Source organism: Apaloderma vittatum, unplaced genomic scaffold (assembly GCF_000703405.1).
Source record: "Apaloderma vittatum isolate BGI_N311 unplaced genomic scaffold, ASM70340v1 scaffold17176, whole genome shotgun sequence".
NCBI lineage: Eukaryota > Metazoa > Chordata > Aves > Trogoniformes > Trogonidae > Apaloderma > Apaloderma vittatum.
In genome coordinates this window covers 69,682-83,030 of record NW_009723568.1, presented here as the reverse complement: position 1 = coordinate 83,030, position 13,349 = coordinate 69,682, and the positions used below count along the sequence as shown (strand labels likewise).

The following is a 13,349-nucleotide window of genomic DNA, read 5'->3' as shown; positions in this document are numbered from 1 at the left end:
TACCCAGTGATGTAAAACAGTACTCTAGAATTAGCTCTGTAGGGTATTTATAGACTTTCTGCTCCACAGAGAGGACAAACAACTTGATAAAACAATAATCCACATTTATAAAATGATGCATGGGTGATGATTTGAAAGGAATAAAGTAAAAAACATATCTTCAGGTAAGGAGAGGGACAATTAATTAGGTGAATTGCTTGCAGTACTTTCTTTATGTTACATGGAAAGGTCTCTACACGACTAGTCTTTTAGGGCAAACATACCTACCAGTGAATGTCACAATGACACATAATGAAACAAAAGACAGCAACACTAAAGGTGATACAGAGGAGAAACTACTACATCACCACATACTTCTAGTTCATTAAAGGCTATATCCCAGCAGATCTAGATGCTGGGAATGCCAGGAAGAGCTTAACTTGGTCAAGAATACAAGCAGGCTTTCAATAGAAATGCAATGAGCTTCTGCAGTCCAACACAATTTAACTTTTGCTACTAGGTAAAACGAGTGGGGTTCTGCAGGTTTGGGTTTTTTCCAGGTTTGTTCTTCTTCCATGCTTTAGTGCTATTAAGGCTACTACTTCCTCTTCTTAGGATGAGTTTTACATGGTGGGTGGAAGAGATTAAAATCCCTGATCATAGATCCTAAAAACATGAGTGCTTGCAGTATTCACAGGAAGTCAAAAAGAGATGCATGAGATCTGAATCTGCTGTTTGAACAAAAAGAAACAGCACTATCAGACTTCTGACAGTCAGTCTAATTGAAAACGTGATCAGCATAAATCTCATCTTTTGCACTCCAATAAACCCCAGCTTTCTAAAGAACTGAGTTGTTTGAAAATCATGTGAATTATCATTGTCACTTAGTTAAGAGATGACCACATGATAATCTGACGCCCAAAACTGTGAAGTGACAAGTCAACCTTGTTCCAGAAGTTAACTGCACATGCAGCAGCAGCCTTTGTCTATATGATATGTCAGTGTAGTCCTAGTGCCATCCAGGTTCTCTTGAAGTAGGGAGAAAAATGTTGCGACTTGTACCGTAGCATAGCCCAGGTCTCTAATAGTGTGACAACTCTCCAGTGGTAACATCTGATGTCAAGTAGTACAGCCTTGTAAGCCGTGAGTCAGCTATTACCACCTTCAGGGGCTCTTTAAAGTCACACAACCACACCTGGTCTTTTTTGACTTACTTTCTGCCTCGGGTTGAGTTAAAAGTCCCGCCGTATTTCTTCCGATTAAGGATGAGAGCAGCAATTTCTGGCACGTAGCGAGCAAACATTGCCTACATGCATGAAACAAAAACACAAAAAAAAAAAAGAAAATGGCATGCAGAGAGTGTTCTACTGCAGCAGAGGCAGCAGAGCCTCTTGGGATACTTACTTTCTTCCACTAACCGCACTATAGGAACCACCATATTTCTTGCGGTTTCCTATTAACTCTATGATTTCAGGGACGTAGCTGGCAAACATGGCCTAAGAAGAAGATAGGAGACAGAAGAAAAGACTAAAAAGAGAGGCCAAAGAAAGGGGGATGATGAATATTTTCAGAAGATATGTATCTTTAAGATCTGAAAATGCAAAAGAATTAGATCTATGAAGTTGTTTAAAAAGAAAATTTAAAAAACGTAAAAGTTCTTATCAAACAAAACAAGAGGGCTCAAGGTAAAAGTCAGTCTTGGAGAAGGTGCACACCTTATAAATTAAGAAAATGGTCAAAAGAAGAAAAATAGGCACACAAAATAAAACAAGAACAAAATTAATTCAAATTAGTATCTAATCATAAAACACAGTTATGTCTAATTCTTCCTGAAGAGGAGAGGGGAAAAAACCTATCCAAACTCCACTGCAAAAAACAAAACCAAGTATTATCAGTGCTGTTACATTTCTATTTTAAAAGACAGACTTTTTCCCCCCATTATTAGGATTCAAAAGAAGACAAAAACAAGATGAAATCAGGGGTTATTCCCCCTTTCAAGAAACAAAAAGGTCACCCCCCGCCCCAAAAAAAAACTTTTCCAAAAGTTTATGTTTTTAAAAGGATTGGAATAACACGTGATAGAAAAAAGGGTTTGAGGAGAAAACAAAAATTATTCTGCCATGTTTTGTCCAACAAACATCTTCGTTGTGGCTGGATACTTCGAAGAGCTACTGCCAGTTTAAATTGTCTTTGTCTTCATATGGCAATAAACATAGATGGGAATGCATATATGTATGCTCATATATATACTCATATATATGTATCTCTGTGTTTCTCATATATAGGATTCATAACATTAATTATATACATATCACTTCGGTAAGGTGTATGTATATGTGAAATCAATATATGAGAGTAAAGTAACAATATAAGTATGTATGCATGTGCACAATATATATCATATCATCCATAAAGCACTTACCTTGCACAGTGTAAATACTAAAATAAACCTTGCTATTTTAAAGAATAACATTGCAACAGGTTCTATAATATTTCTAATACCGGTAAATAATAGAAAAGTTGACGTAAGACAATTAGTGACTTCGGTGCTGTGTACATATAGGACAAGGAGCACAAGAATTTGCTGATACAAAATGACACTGGTTATGGCCACATGATAAATTGTGAGTTAAAATTATGCTACATGACATGAAAGGATGTTTGCAATTAAAGAGAATGTGGTTTGCCATTATCTGGATCAGGCAAGCTGCTCTTTAAGGCAGTCCAAAGCCACAGTGTTTGTTGGAATTCTGGGAAGGAACACAGAAGGGTGGGTAGGATTTCTGAAACCGCAAAGTGCCTTTAAGTATCAATAGCAGCCTCAAAAAAATGCACTACAGTCAGTCACTAAAAAGTAAAGGACTACAAATAACATCGTAAGTTGAAATATTAAGGCACTTTATGTATTCACATGCATTACTCATTTAAAAGGATTAGAAAAATTCTGATTCTACTAAACTGAACTAATTTAACAAGTTCTGCCAAAATATTTATCTATTATAAAAGCTATAATCAGATATTATTATTTTTAATTACAGCATTAAGATAGACAGGATCAAGTATTAAGGTAGCTGGAAATAATATAATATTTTTTACCAATCCCCCAAGGATGAAGAAGACCATGAAAAGGCGACCAAGTGTTGTTTTTGCATAAACATCTCCATAGCCAACAGTGGACATTGTAACCATCAGTAAATAAACACATTCCCAATATGTTAGGGGTTGATTATTTTGGAAATTTTCCCATGGATCCCCTGAGTTCTCCACCTAAAATGTACAAGAAAACAATGAATTAATAGAGTAGTACCAGAAATTAACTGTACTGATATATGCATGGGCACGAGTGTGCATATATACATAATCTGACAGATGATATAAACTTTGGATCCTTTCCTGTGATGTATTTTGAACAAATATAGAACTTAACTCTGTTCCAATTATAGCATTATAGTTCTCCTGCCAATCCACACAGCCTTGCCACTTATAGTATTTATGTAGAGTATCTTTTCCATTCACCACTAGATAACATAATTTATTAATGCTGCCAGGTAAGTTCATTTTATAGCAATTTGTTCAGAACCTTTTCAGAGTGCATCTTACTTGCAACACAATTATATTTAGTGTTTCTATCTTAAAGCACTATGCAGCTATTAAAGGCACTAGTGACACTTTAAGTTTAGTGATACACTATTACTTTTCCAAGAAGCTAGCTACTGAGCTACTGTATGTGACAGTTACAAATTTATCAGTGGGAAAGGAGCACGCCCTGTAAAATTTGTTCTACAGTAAAAGTTTCAAGTTTCCTACAGTAGAATAGAGAACTCTAGGCTAAAAAGCAAAGAAACCCACCCACACCCCAGTGAAATCCAAGCCTAGAAGATGGTATTCTCTCCATTCTGATGTAATTTCAAATACCTTGGTTTTTTTGTTTTGCTAAAAAACAGAAAATCTAATGTTTCTTCGATCAAAACACTGTATTTGTCAAGAAGTGTGTAGAAGAAAAAAAAAAGGTCGTCCCTCAATGGGAAGTACATCAGCACATCGAAAACAAAATCCACCAAAATCTTGGTGCATCTTTGTAAGAGGGAAAAATAAATTACTATCTAGTATGAGATTAAGAGAAACATTCTGAACTTAATCTTATATAGCTGGCTGCAGCTCAAGGTAATTCAAGTGAAGTCAATTAAATTGCTCTAGACTAACATCAATAGAATTAAATTATAATATTAGTCCAAAACCATCCTGAGTAACTTATTATTGCTAGTAACTTGGAATTTTCCTGATTCTAAGTTGATCATAAAATGTACTTAAAGGACAAACATTTAGCTATATTTGATACTAATAACTTCTTAGTACTTCTATATCATCTTACATTTTTCAGGTACTGTTAAGTGCAGAATGAAAATCTATTAAAAAAAAAATAATCGAAGTTATCAGTGAAAGCCACACCAAAAAATACTTGAAATTTAATTACAAATTTCGTAATCTCTAAAACCCGGAATGCTAGCATGCCCATAACTGCTCGTGGAAATAGAAAACCGCTTCTCCTGGCATGACCGATGATTTCCCAGGACTGCAACTCCGCTCCAGCTCTGGCAGCTCGGTCCAGAAGAGTTCCGGGCAGTAGGTTGGGGAACACTGCCACCTACTGCTGCCGCGCCGTCCCCTGGCGACCTGCAGCAGTCCCAAGTCTCCTACTTTATCGCTGCGGTTAAGGATGTCTGTCTGACCATTCAGAATCAGTTTTGAGTAGAATATGGAATTTTGGGAAGCTGCGAAGCCTTTTTTTTTTATTGTACTCGACAGATATGCTGCCCAAAGCAAGTACTAAAGTAGCACGGAAAGCAGATGATCCATGGGAAAAGGCAATGAGGTATTTTCAAATATACTCACCAAATGTATGAACCCAGCTGCTGTCAGCCACGTGCTAATAAATATAGAGCACAGATTCACCAGCTTGATGGAGTTACTGAAAAAAAAATCCCCCAAAAATCAACAAACAAAGAGGAACTTAGGCTGGAGCTCATCACATGTTTTTAATATGCACCTGAATTCAACTGCACACTTTAGACTAAAAGGGTCTGATGCTGATTTCTGACACGGAGCAAGCTCCCTAAAAAACTTAATCAAAAGCCGGTGCAAAACACACATTGTTGTGTCTTTGCAGAGTTCAAATTTGTATAATTTACATAGCTTGAAAGACAAATTCCAATGCATCTGAGAGTAGAAAGAAAACGGAAACCTTAGCTATACATGTTCTCATAATAAAACAAATAGAAATAAACAGCACTTTTGCACAAATAATTCGGTTCCCTTTCAGTATACTCCTCATTTTTCACTGCAATACATCCCAGCAATTAATTACATGTAAATATTCTGGTACCTTGGAATACACTCATTCAAGTTCAATGAATTAAACTGAGCGATGCCAATTATCATTGTCTGCTAATCACTACATTTTTTACATAAACAACTCTGTTGTTATTTCACTTTTCATATGCTGCTTTTCTGTTTATGGTGCTTTTGACCCTAGACATGCAGAAGCTTGAAAAATTAACACCAAGAGGAGGTTTTTGTTGCATACTTAATCACATGTTAACACTGGCATACATAAACACAGGGCAAGACTATTTTCCTACAGTTAGAGCATACACTTAATGAACTACTGCAGTCAGTCTGTAAATCTTGTGCTGGCTTTGTGAAAAAAATTATCATTCCCAAATTAAATAACTTAGGTATTTTACAGTTCCTTTGTAAAGTTCTATGTAATTTTCATATTAGATTTTACACTCTTTTTAGTCCCACTGTAGTGGGACTCTTTTTAGCTACAGTAGTTCCCTACTGTAGCCAAAAGTGATTTTGAAGCAAGGACTTTACTCAGTTAAGAGGGAACATACCTTACTTAGAAGCTTGTGGAAGAAATCTAAGTAAAGGCTGATCCTTTTCTTCTTCTAAAAATCACCACGGTTTCAAGAAGAGTCAACAAACACACAAGGAACTGAAATCCATGTATTACTATGTCTAAATCATCATACCCCTTCATGGAACTGTACTGGAAACAGCCTTCCTCCATTTTTTACAACATGTCTAAGAAAGAATAATGCCTCTGAAAAATCACTATTATTCCTAAAGCAAAACATTACAAAATAATAAAAATCAAGAAATATTCACTACCAACATAGTAGTTTTGCAGCAGAATTAATAATGTTTCTGTTTGTAACTAATTAAATGACAATAAATATGCATGATTTCCCACTCAAAATTGAGAAATGGTCCTGGAAAATTAATCAGAGCAGCTCCATTAAAAATAGTTTTAAAGAGCTACAATTAGCAAAGTGGGCATCCGTGCATACTAGGAAAATAATACAACTGAGTAATACAACAGACACTGTAATGAATACTGTACTCAAAAATAAGATAATATACCAGCAGCTTTGCCATTAATTAGCATCCACCTACATCAACACATATTCCCTATTCCTCTCTTTCTTAAGCTATGGTTGACTAAGGTTCACACTTTGTTCGCGATTACTTTGTCATATCACAGCACCCTAACCAATATTTTCCTAGATTAAAGAAAAGCATAGAAATCATGCTGATGTAAAGCTTCATTATGAAGGGCTAAGTATCACCCTTGTCCTGAACCTAAAGCAGGACAGGCTCCTGATACAATAATGTGTCAGATGGTCTCCAAGTATTACTGTCATACCAGCAAATGACAGCAGCCGCTAAGAGTAACTTGCTGGGTACATTTTATTTTGCAAATATATTAAAAATTGTACCCTATCTCTCCTCTTTGAAACACTCCTTGTGTTTCTGCCAGAGTCTAAATATAGATGAAGGATTAGTCACAAACATTTTCCTCCTCTTTAAGCTCTTTCCAACATCTGTGCAAAATCCCTTACTGTGAGCCCTGTCTAAGCCTCTGTAGTTTTGTTGAAAAATATTAGAAAACAGTGAAGGAGAGAAATTCTGAACTGAAAACCACCCAATTCATTCTATTTCATAAAACAGAGGAGCAAAATTTATTGAATAAAAGATATTTAATTTCAAATTAGCAAAACAAATAAATCCTTGGTGGTGTACGGTCTTTGAATATCCTGTTGTAAAATTTTGCTTTGCCTTACTGGCTCTTTTCGAACATAATTAATAACATTTCAGATATTCTAATAATTATCTGTCAGTCCTACACTATTTTTCTAGTCTTCTCATTGACTCTACTTTTGCATCTTTTCTCTTCTTCCTTTTGGATTCCAGTGTTTGGATGGAATGGCTCTTATACCTGTTGTGTAAATAACAGATGCTCCTTTAATCCTCCTATTTTAGTCACAAATTCCAGGAGTAATTTTAATTTATAGGTTAGAGTAAGCTTCTTTCTATACTTGGGAAAAGTGGAAAAGAAGGACAGAATATCTTCTCTAATGCACCGAATATTAAAAACTTATCACTACCCTTTCTTTATAGCCTATCATTTTCTCAGCTTTTCTCAGTTACTGTCAAGTACACTTGAAATGCTTCTAGTTGAATGAGTTCCATATTTTTTTGATATAAAATCCTACCACCTCAAACAGACAACACTTTCATCTTTTGAAGAATTTTAAAACAATAAAAAAGAGGGTTTGCTGGTTGTTGTTTTTTTTCCTGTACTACCATTTCAGAACTAGTAATGATAGGCTTAATTTGCCATCTCAGTTGGGCAGCTCAAGTTCTGTCACTAAATCCTCAGTCTTTACAAACTACAGTGTTGAAAATTTCATTAAAATATTTAAAGCGGATTGCAAAAATGCTAAAGTATCTTAATTCTATGAGTTTTTTAACCATCCCAAGTAAAACAATATGCAGTAGCTGGTCAAAACCCCACAATAAAGAGTTTAAGGTAATAATAACTGTTTAAGATTATTGTATGTAACAGAAATCACCACTTGAATTTAGGGAAGCAAATTCAATTTAACTAAAAATGACTACTAGTTTAAGGGTTCTAACTTTTGCAAAATTACTAAATACTAACCATTAACCACAAATTTTCAGTGGATTGCTTTTTTTTGCTGTTTTTTTTTTTCTGAGAAAGATTAATAACGCAGAATTAGAAACTCTCATTTAAAAGTATTTTGGTACTGTAATGGAAAAAATGTACCCACCCCATGAACCATTGCTCTTCTTTGTGATGGTACTTAAGACCATGCTGAAAACATGAAAATTTCTCATTGAACTTAGTAGTAGCAGTAATAAATGAATTTTCTGATTTTTTGCTTTCTAAAAGCTAAATTCATTGAAGACAAACAAAAACCAAGGCACTGCCATGGTCAGGTTTATGTCAAGTGTAACTAAAAACTTTTGTAAAAGTTAATTTGCTTTAATTCGACTAATCCATTTTACAAAATCATGTTTCGTAAGTATTGATAATATTCCAAATTGTTTAGTTCATTTCAGGTTAACTCAGAAAGATGCAAAAGAGAGCAGACCTGACTTTCTATTGAAGAACCAGAGAGAGACATAAAGAATTGTTTTGAAACACTGACATTTTTTAAGTTAAATAAATGGTGTTGGTGATGAATTGCTAGGGATTAATCAGCTGCATAAACCAAAGCAGTCATATAAGGAAGCTCTGCTTTACAGGCTTTCTAATAATCAATATTTGAGGTTTACAGATATTTGGACATTCCTATAAATAATCATAAATATGATGATACCTAATCTAAGAGCAAATTTTGCACGAAAAAAATGCTATTTAAATGAACTGGTCAATCTTGAAAAAGTCATCTCTGACTACACTGAATGTAATTAATGCAGTATTCCTTCATTTACAGATCTTCATTTACAAATCCACCACTCCTAAAGGGGGTTTAGCCTTTATCTAAAATCCTTTGAATTTATGGGGGTTCTCCACTGACTGCCATTTCTTTTGCTGAGGTAGTTCCATGTGTTAAATGCAAAGTCATTGGATATCCTGAGCTTATGCATGAATTGCTCTCCTCTACCATACTGGCAGTATTCTAAGCTACTGGATTACAACTTTACTGCACATTCTTTTATTTCTCTATTTGATGAGAACTGGATTCCTTACACTCATACAGCTAAAGACAGATAATGTAAGAGTTTTATAGCAAAGAAAATAGTTTCAAACTTAAGGGTTGCAGAAACAGCTGTTTACCATGAGTAGGTACAAATCTCAAGGATCTAGTTCCCCACCAGCAAGTAAACAGAATTACTTGCATATAAAACCCTCATACATGCATCATCAACTGGTGGAAAGAGCATAAGATTTCAAAATGGAACTGAGTTTCCAGTAATTATTGGAAGCTGAGTTCAATACTGCACCTGGGGCATTTTAGAGAATGATGAAAGGCAATGTGTCTTCAACTGTGAGGCATGTGGAAGTTCCTTTTTATTTCCTTCAAAGTGATCTTTTGTTCAAAGCTGCACTGCTTCTGCACAACTTTCATATATTAATAGCCCAAAGAACCAGCAAAAGCCAGAAGGTTACTTGGAGTATTCTAATTATTCTTTGAAAGAAATGCTACTGACAATGAACAAATATAAGGATAGCTCTGTAAAATTAATTTTTAATGTGTTTTTGATGTGAAGAAGGATGTTCAGTTCAAAAAATCTGACACAACGCCACAATGATTTTTTCTCAGAATACTTTAAAACTGTATTCTGTTGAATGAATTTTGATTTTTGTTTCTCCAAGGCAGCAGAATATAGACTGATGATGTGGAAAGAAGCAATCTTTAATCAGTGCAGAGCTCTGTAATTCATTCTGGTTTTAATTTATCTGCACATAGTCTTGCTCAGATATTTCATATGTAACAACACATCAAGCAAAATCTACTGATCACATAGCAAAAGATGCTGACACTGATGAATCACTCATCAGCAGAAAAAAGTTTAATGAACAGAGAAGAAATGTTGTTTTTTTTCCAGAAAACAAAACTATATATTACTAGGATCACAAACTTAGCCCATTTATGTTCTGTCACAAACACAAGTAACATAGTATTTAAGAAAAAGTCTTACCTTGTTTTAAGAATATTCAGAAACTGCAAAATTTCTGAAAACTGTATCAGTCTAAGGGCTCTTAGAAATCTTAAACCTGCAGGGGGAAAAAAAAAAAAAACTTTAGTAAAGGATAATTCACATTATAACAACAGTGATCAATTAAATCAGCATAGGTAGCATACAATATATGAATAATACCTTTGAAATGTTCTTCCATACTTAATGGTTCCAAGATCCTTACCAGGTCTTTTTCAAATTATTTTAAACGTATTTCCTTAATAGCTGAAGTATCCTACCAGAAAGCCCTAGTTTATGTAGGAAGCCGTGGGAGGAGACATACAGGCTGAAAGCTAAGGGGAAAAAAACCTCACTGAGGTTCTGCTGGTACTTTTAGTGCACATGTCCTTCTCTTCCAGGCTGTCAAAGTCACATACAGATTTGAAACTCCTCAGTCCTCCAATCTCCCACGTTGCTTAGTGAAAAGTAAGAGATTATGGACAACAGATCTGATAACCTGGATAAAGTAGACTCTGTATATGCCTGATTAAATTGATACATCTTAATGACGTAAAAATTTTATTGCAATAATGCTCCCTATCTCCACCCTAATTTCAAAAAACTCAAGCAGGAGAACAGAGAAATAACACAATCTATCTTAAAAATGACAATTACCATCAGACTATAACTATAAGAAAAGATTACACTTCGGCTATTGAAAAAAGAACTAGTGTTACAAAGAAATAGCATTTTTGTGTTGAAACAAGGTTGCATGCATAGAAACAGACAGTGAGATATAACAGAGAGTGTGCGCAAGAGAAAATATTATAGAAGATTAAAGGCTTAAATTATTAAGAGACTTATGCTGATAGTAAATAATTTCGCTGCAGATCTTTGGCATATGAATAGGAGTACGTTGTGTATAATATACATGCACAGCTTATAAAGTTAAGGCTTTGAGGTTAATTTTTAGGAGACAGTACAGCCAGGAGTTACATAAAAGTTGTGTATCATGGTATTGCAACTGTTGCAGTTAGGTCCAAGGCAGGTTCTTCTACACATCCTCTTTATTGACATTTATTTTACTCAAACCCAGTGCTATAAACTACTTTGTATCTCCAGAAGCTTAAGGTAAGACTGGTCCTGGCAAACATACTTCACAACTTTTATCATCTCAGTGGAGTTGAGAGGTTCCCCTCAAGAGCAAGGATGCATGTGGTGAGACGTGTTTAAATGAAGGCTTTATTTCTGCAGTATTCTTGGAAAGTTGTTAAATAACATTTTTACTCTTGCTAAGGCTCATAACTAGCCTCGTTAAATAGCCTTAACAAAATAGTCAATCACTCCTGTCTATTACATGGAAATAAATTTTCTTTTTAATTACTATGGGGAAGATTAATCACAAGTTGAAAACTAGATTTGGAGATCTAAATGAAAAGCAATAAAATGATGTGTAATAATTATAAACTTCAGATCCATTTGCAATTAGAGGTTGATTATTTTGGATCATAGTGCTGAAATAGGGAGACGTATGTCCCTCTGCTCCACTTGCAGCGGTTCCCACAGTTGCTATTCCTATCCAAAGACACGTGAGCTAGACAGCGATGGAGATGATCTTTACCAGCAACCCTAACTTTCTCAGCTCTGTTCCATCCAGCTGCCTCCCTCACTCAGCTCTCCAGGAACTTTTTGAAAAAGGGCTGGTGGGCAAAAAATCCTTCCTTTCAAATGCTTTGCATTGCATCTGAAGTTAGTAAGATGGCTGAGTTATCCATTGCAATGTTCCCAAAAGAAGCCTGAGAAACATCAAAGTTAGAAATAAAACCTCTGTCTCCCACCTTTGACAATGCTTAGGATAGATTTTAGTTGCCAAGACATCAGATGATAGAATGTAAAGACCATGGCTTCAATGTATTTTTTGTGAAAGAAGAAAATCACTATGGATTAAGCTTTGCATTTGCAGCAGCCTACACTATTTTAAAGAATTCCCCTCAGAGAACAGATTTTTTTTAAAAAAAAAAAAAAAAGAACCAAGAACAAAAAGAAGTGGAGAGTTTACTTCAACAGTTTACTTGAACTACAAATAGAAGTGGCTTGTAATTGTAAAAGGTTAAAATCACCTTGTAACTTCTATATCTTGTCTAGGACATTGCTTCTGGGTCTGTTTTATAGCTAAAGAAATTATTACACAGAAAGGATCAAATTTCGGTCTTCAGAAACCTCAGTATATTTTACCTACTTTCTATGGTTTAACTATGAAGAAGAAAAAAGAAATGAAAACCACAGTTTTCCCTATCATGACAGCAAATTAATCCTTTCTAGTATTCTACACTTTGAAAGATCCAAACAGATCTGCTATTAGATACCTATACATATTTTTATAGAATAACAGAATAATTTGACTTAGATAAAAATCTTCTAGTCCAACCCTCTCTACAGTGAGCAGGGACAGCTTCAGCTACATCAGGTTGCTCAGAGTCCCTGAATGCTTTCAGAGACAGAGCAATCTAAAACCTCTTGGGCCAACCTGTTCCAGTGTTTCACTGCCTTCATTGTAAATAATTTCTTCCTTATATTTAGTCTAAATTTACCCTCTTCTGCTTTAAAACCAACATCCCTTGTTTTATTGCAAGAGGCCCTGCTAAAATGTTTGTCTCCATCTTTCTTATAAGCCTCCTTCAAGCAATGAAAGGCTGCAATAAGGTCTCCAGAGTCAGACAGAACTGCAGGCGGGGTCTCACCAGAGCAGAGCAGAGGGGCAGAATCACCTCTCTTGACCTGCTGGCCACACTTCTTTTGATGTGGCCCAGCATACAGTTGACTTTCTGCACTGTAAGCGCACACTGCCGATCCATGTCCAGCTTTTCATCGAACAGTAACTCTGCAGGGCTGCTCTCAATACCTTCACCCCTAGCCTGTATTGATACTGGGGCTTGCCCTGACCCATATGCAGGACCTTGCACTTGGCCCTCTTGAACCTCAGGATGTTCACATAGGCCGTCTTCTCGAACTTGTCCAGGTCCTTCTCGATAGCATTCCAGCCCTCTGACAGGTCAACTGCACCACTCAGCTTGTTGCTGCCTTCAAACTTCCTGACACTGTACTCGATCTCACTGTCTATGTCATTGATGGAGATATTAAACAGTACTGGTCCCAGTACGAACCCATAAGGGATACCACTTGACACCAATCTCAATCTGAATGCTGAGCCATTGAACTTCTGTATGTGACCATCCACCCAAGTCCTCAGACACCAAACAGTTCACCCATCAAATCCATATCTCTCCAATTTAGAGAGAAGGATGGGGGGAGGGAGGGGGAGAGCATGTCAAAGTCGTTACAGAAGCCCAAACAGATGACATCCATTGCTCTTT

General features: G+C 35.8%; 1 protein-coding gene across 1 annotated transcript in view; it reads right to left on the bottom strand.

Moving 5' to 3' along the window:
* Positions 1 to 1,193: 1,193 nt before the first annotated feature.
* The window catches only part of LOC104276027 (calcium-activated potassium channel subunit alpha-1-like), a gene marked incomplete at both ends in the record, with an annotated part of 36,397 nt that continues 24,241 nt past the window's right edge, over positions 1,194 to 13,349 (bottom strand). Inside the window, 5 exons of the mRNA XM_009872176.1 lie at positions 1,194 to 1,285; positions 1,384 to 1,475; positions 3,076 to 3,246; positions 4,873 to 4,948; positions 9,997 to 10,072. Coding sequence (XP_009870478.1) covers positions 1,194 to 1,285; positions 1,384 to 1,475; positions 3,076 to 3,246; positions 4,873 to 4,948; positions 9,997 to 10,072 — 507 coding nt within the window. The remainder of the gene's footprint in view (positions 1,286 to 1,383; positions 1,476 to 3,075; positions 3,247 to 4,872; positions 4,949 to 9,996; positions 10,073 to 13,349) is intronic.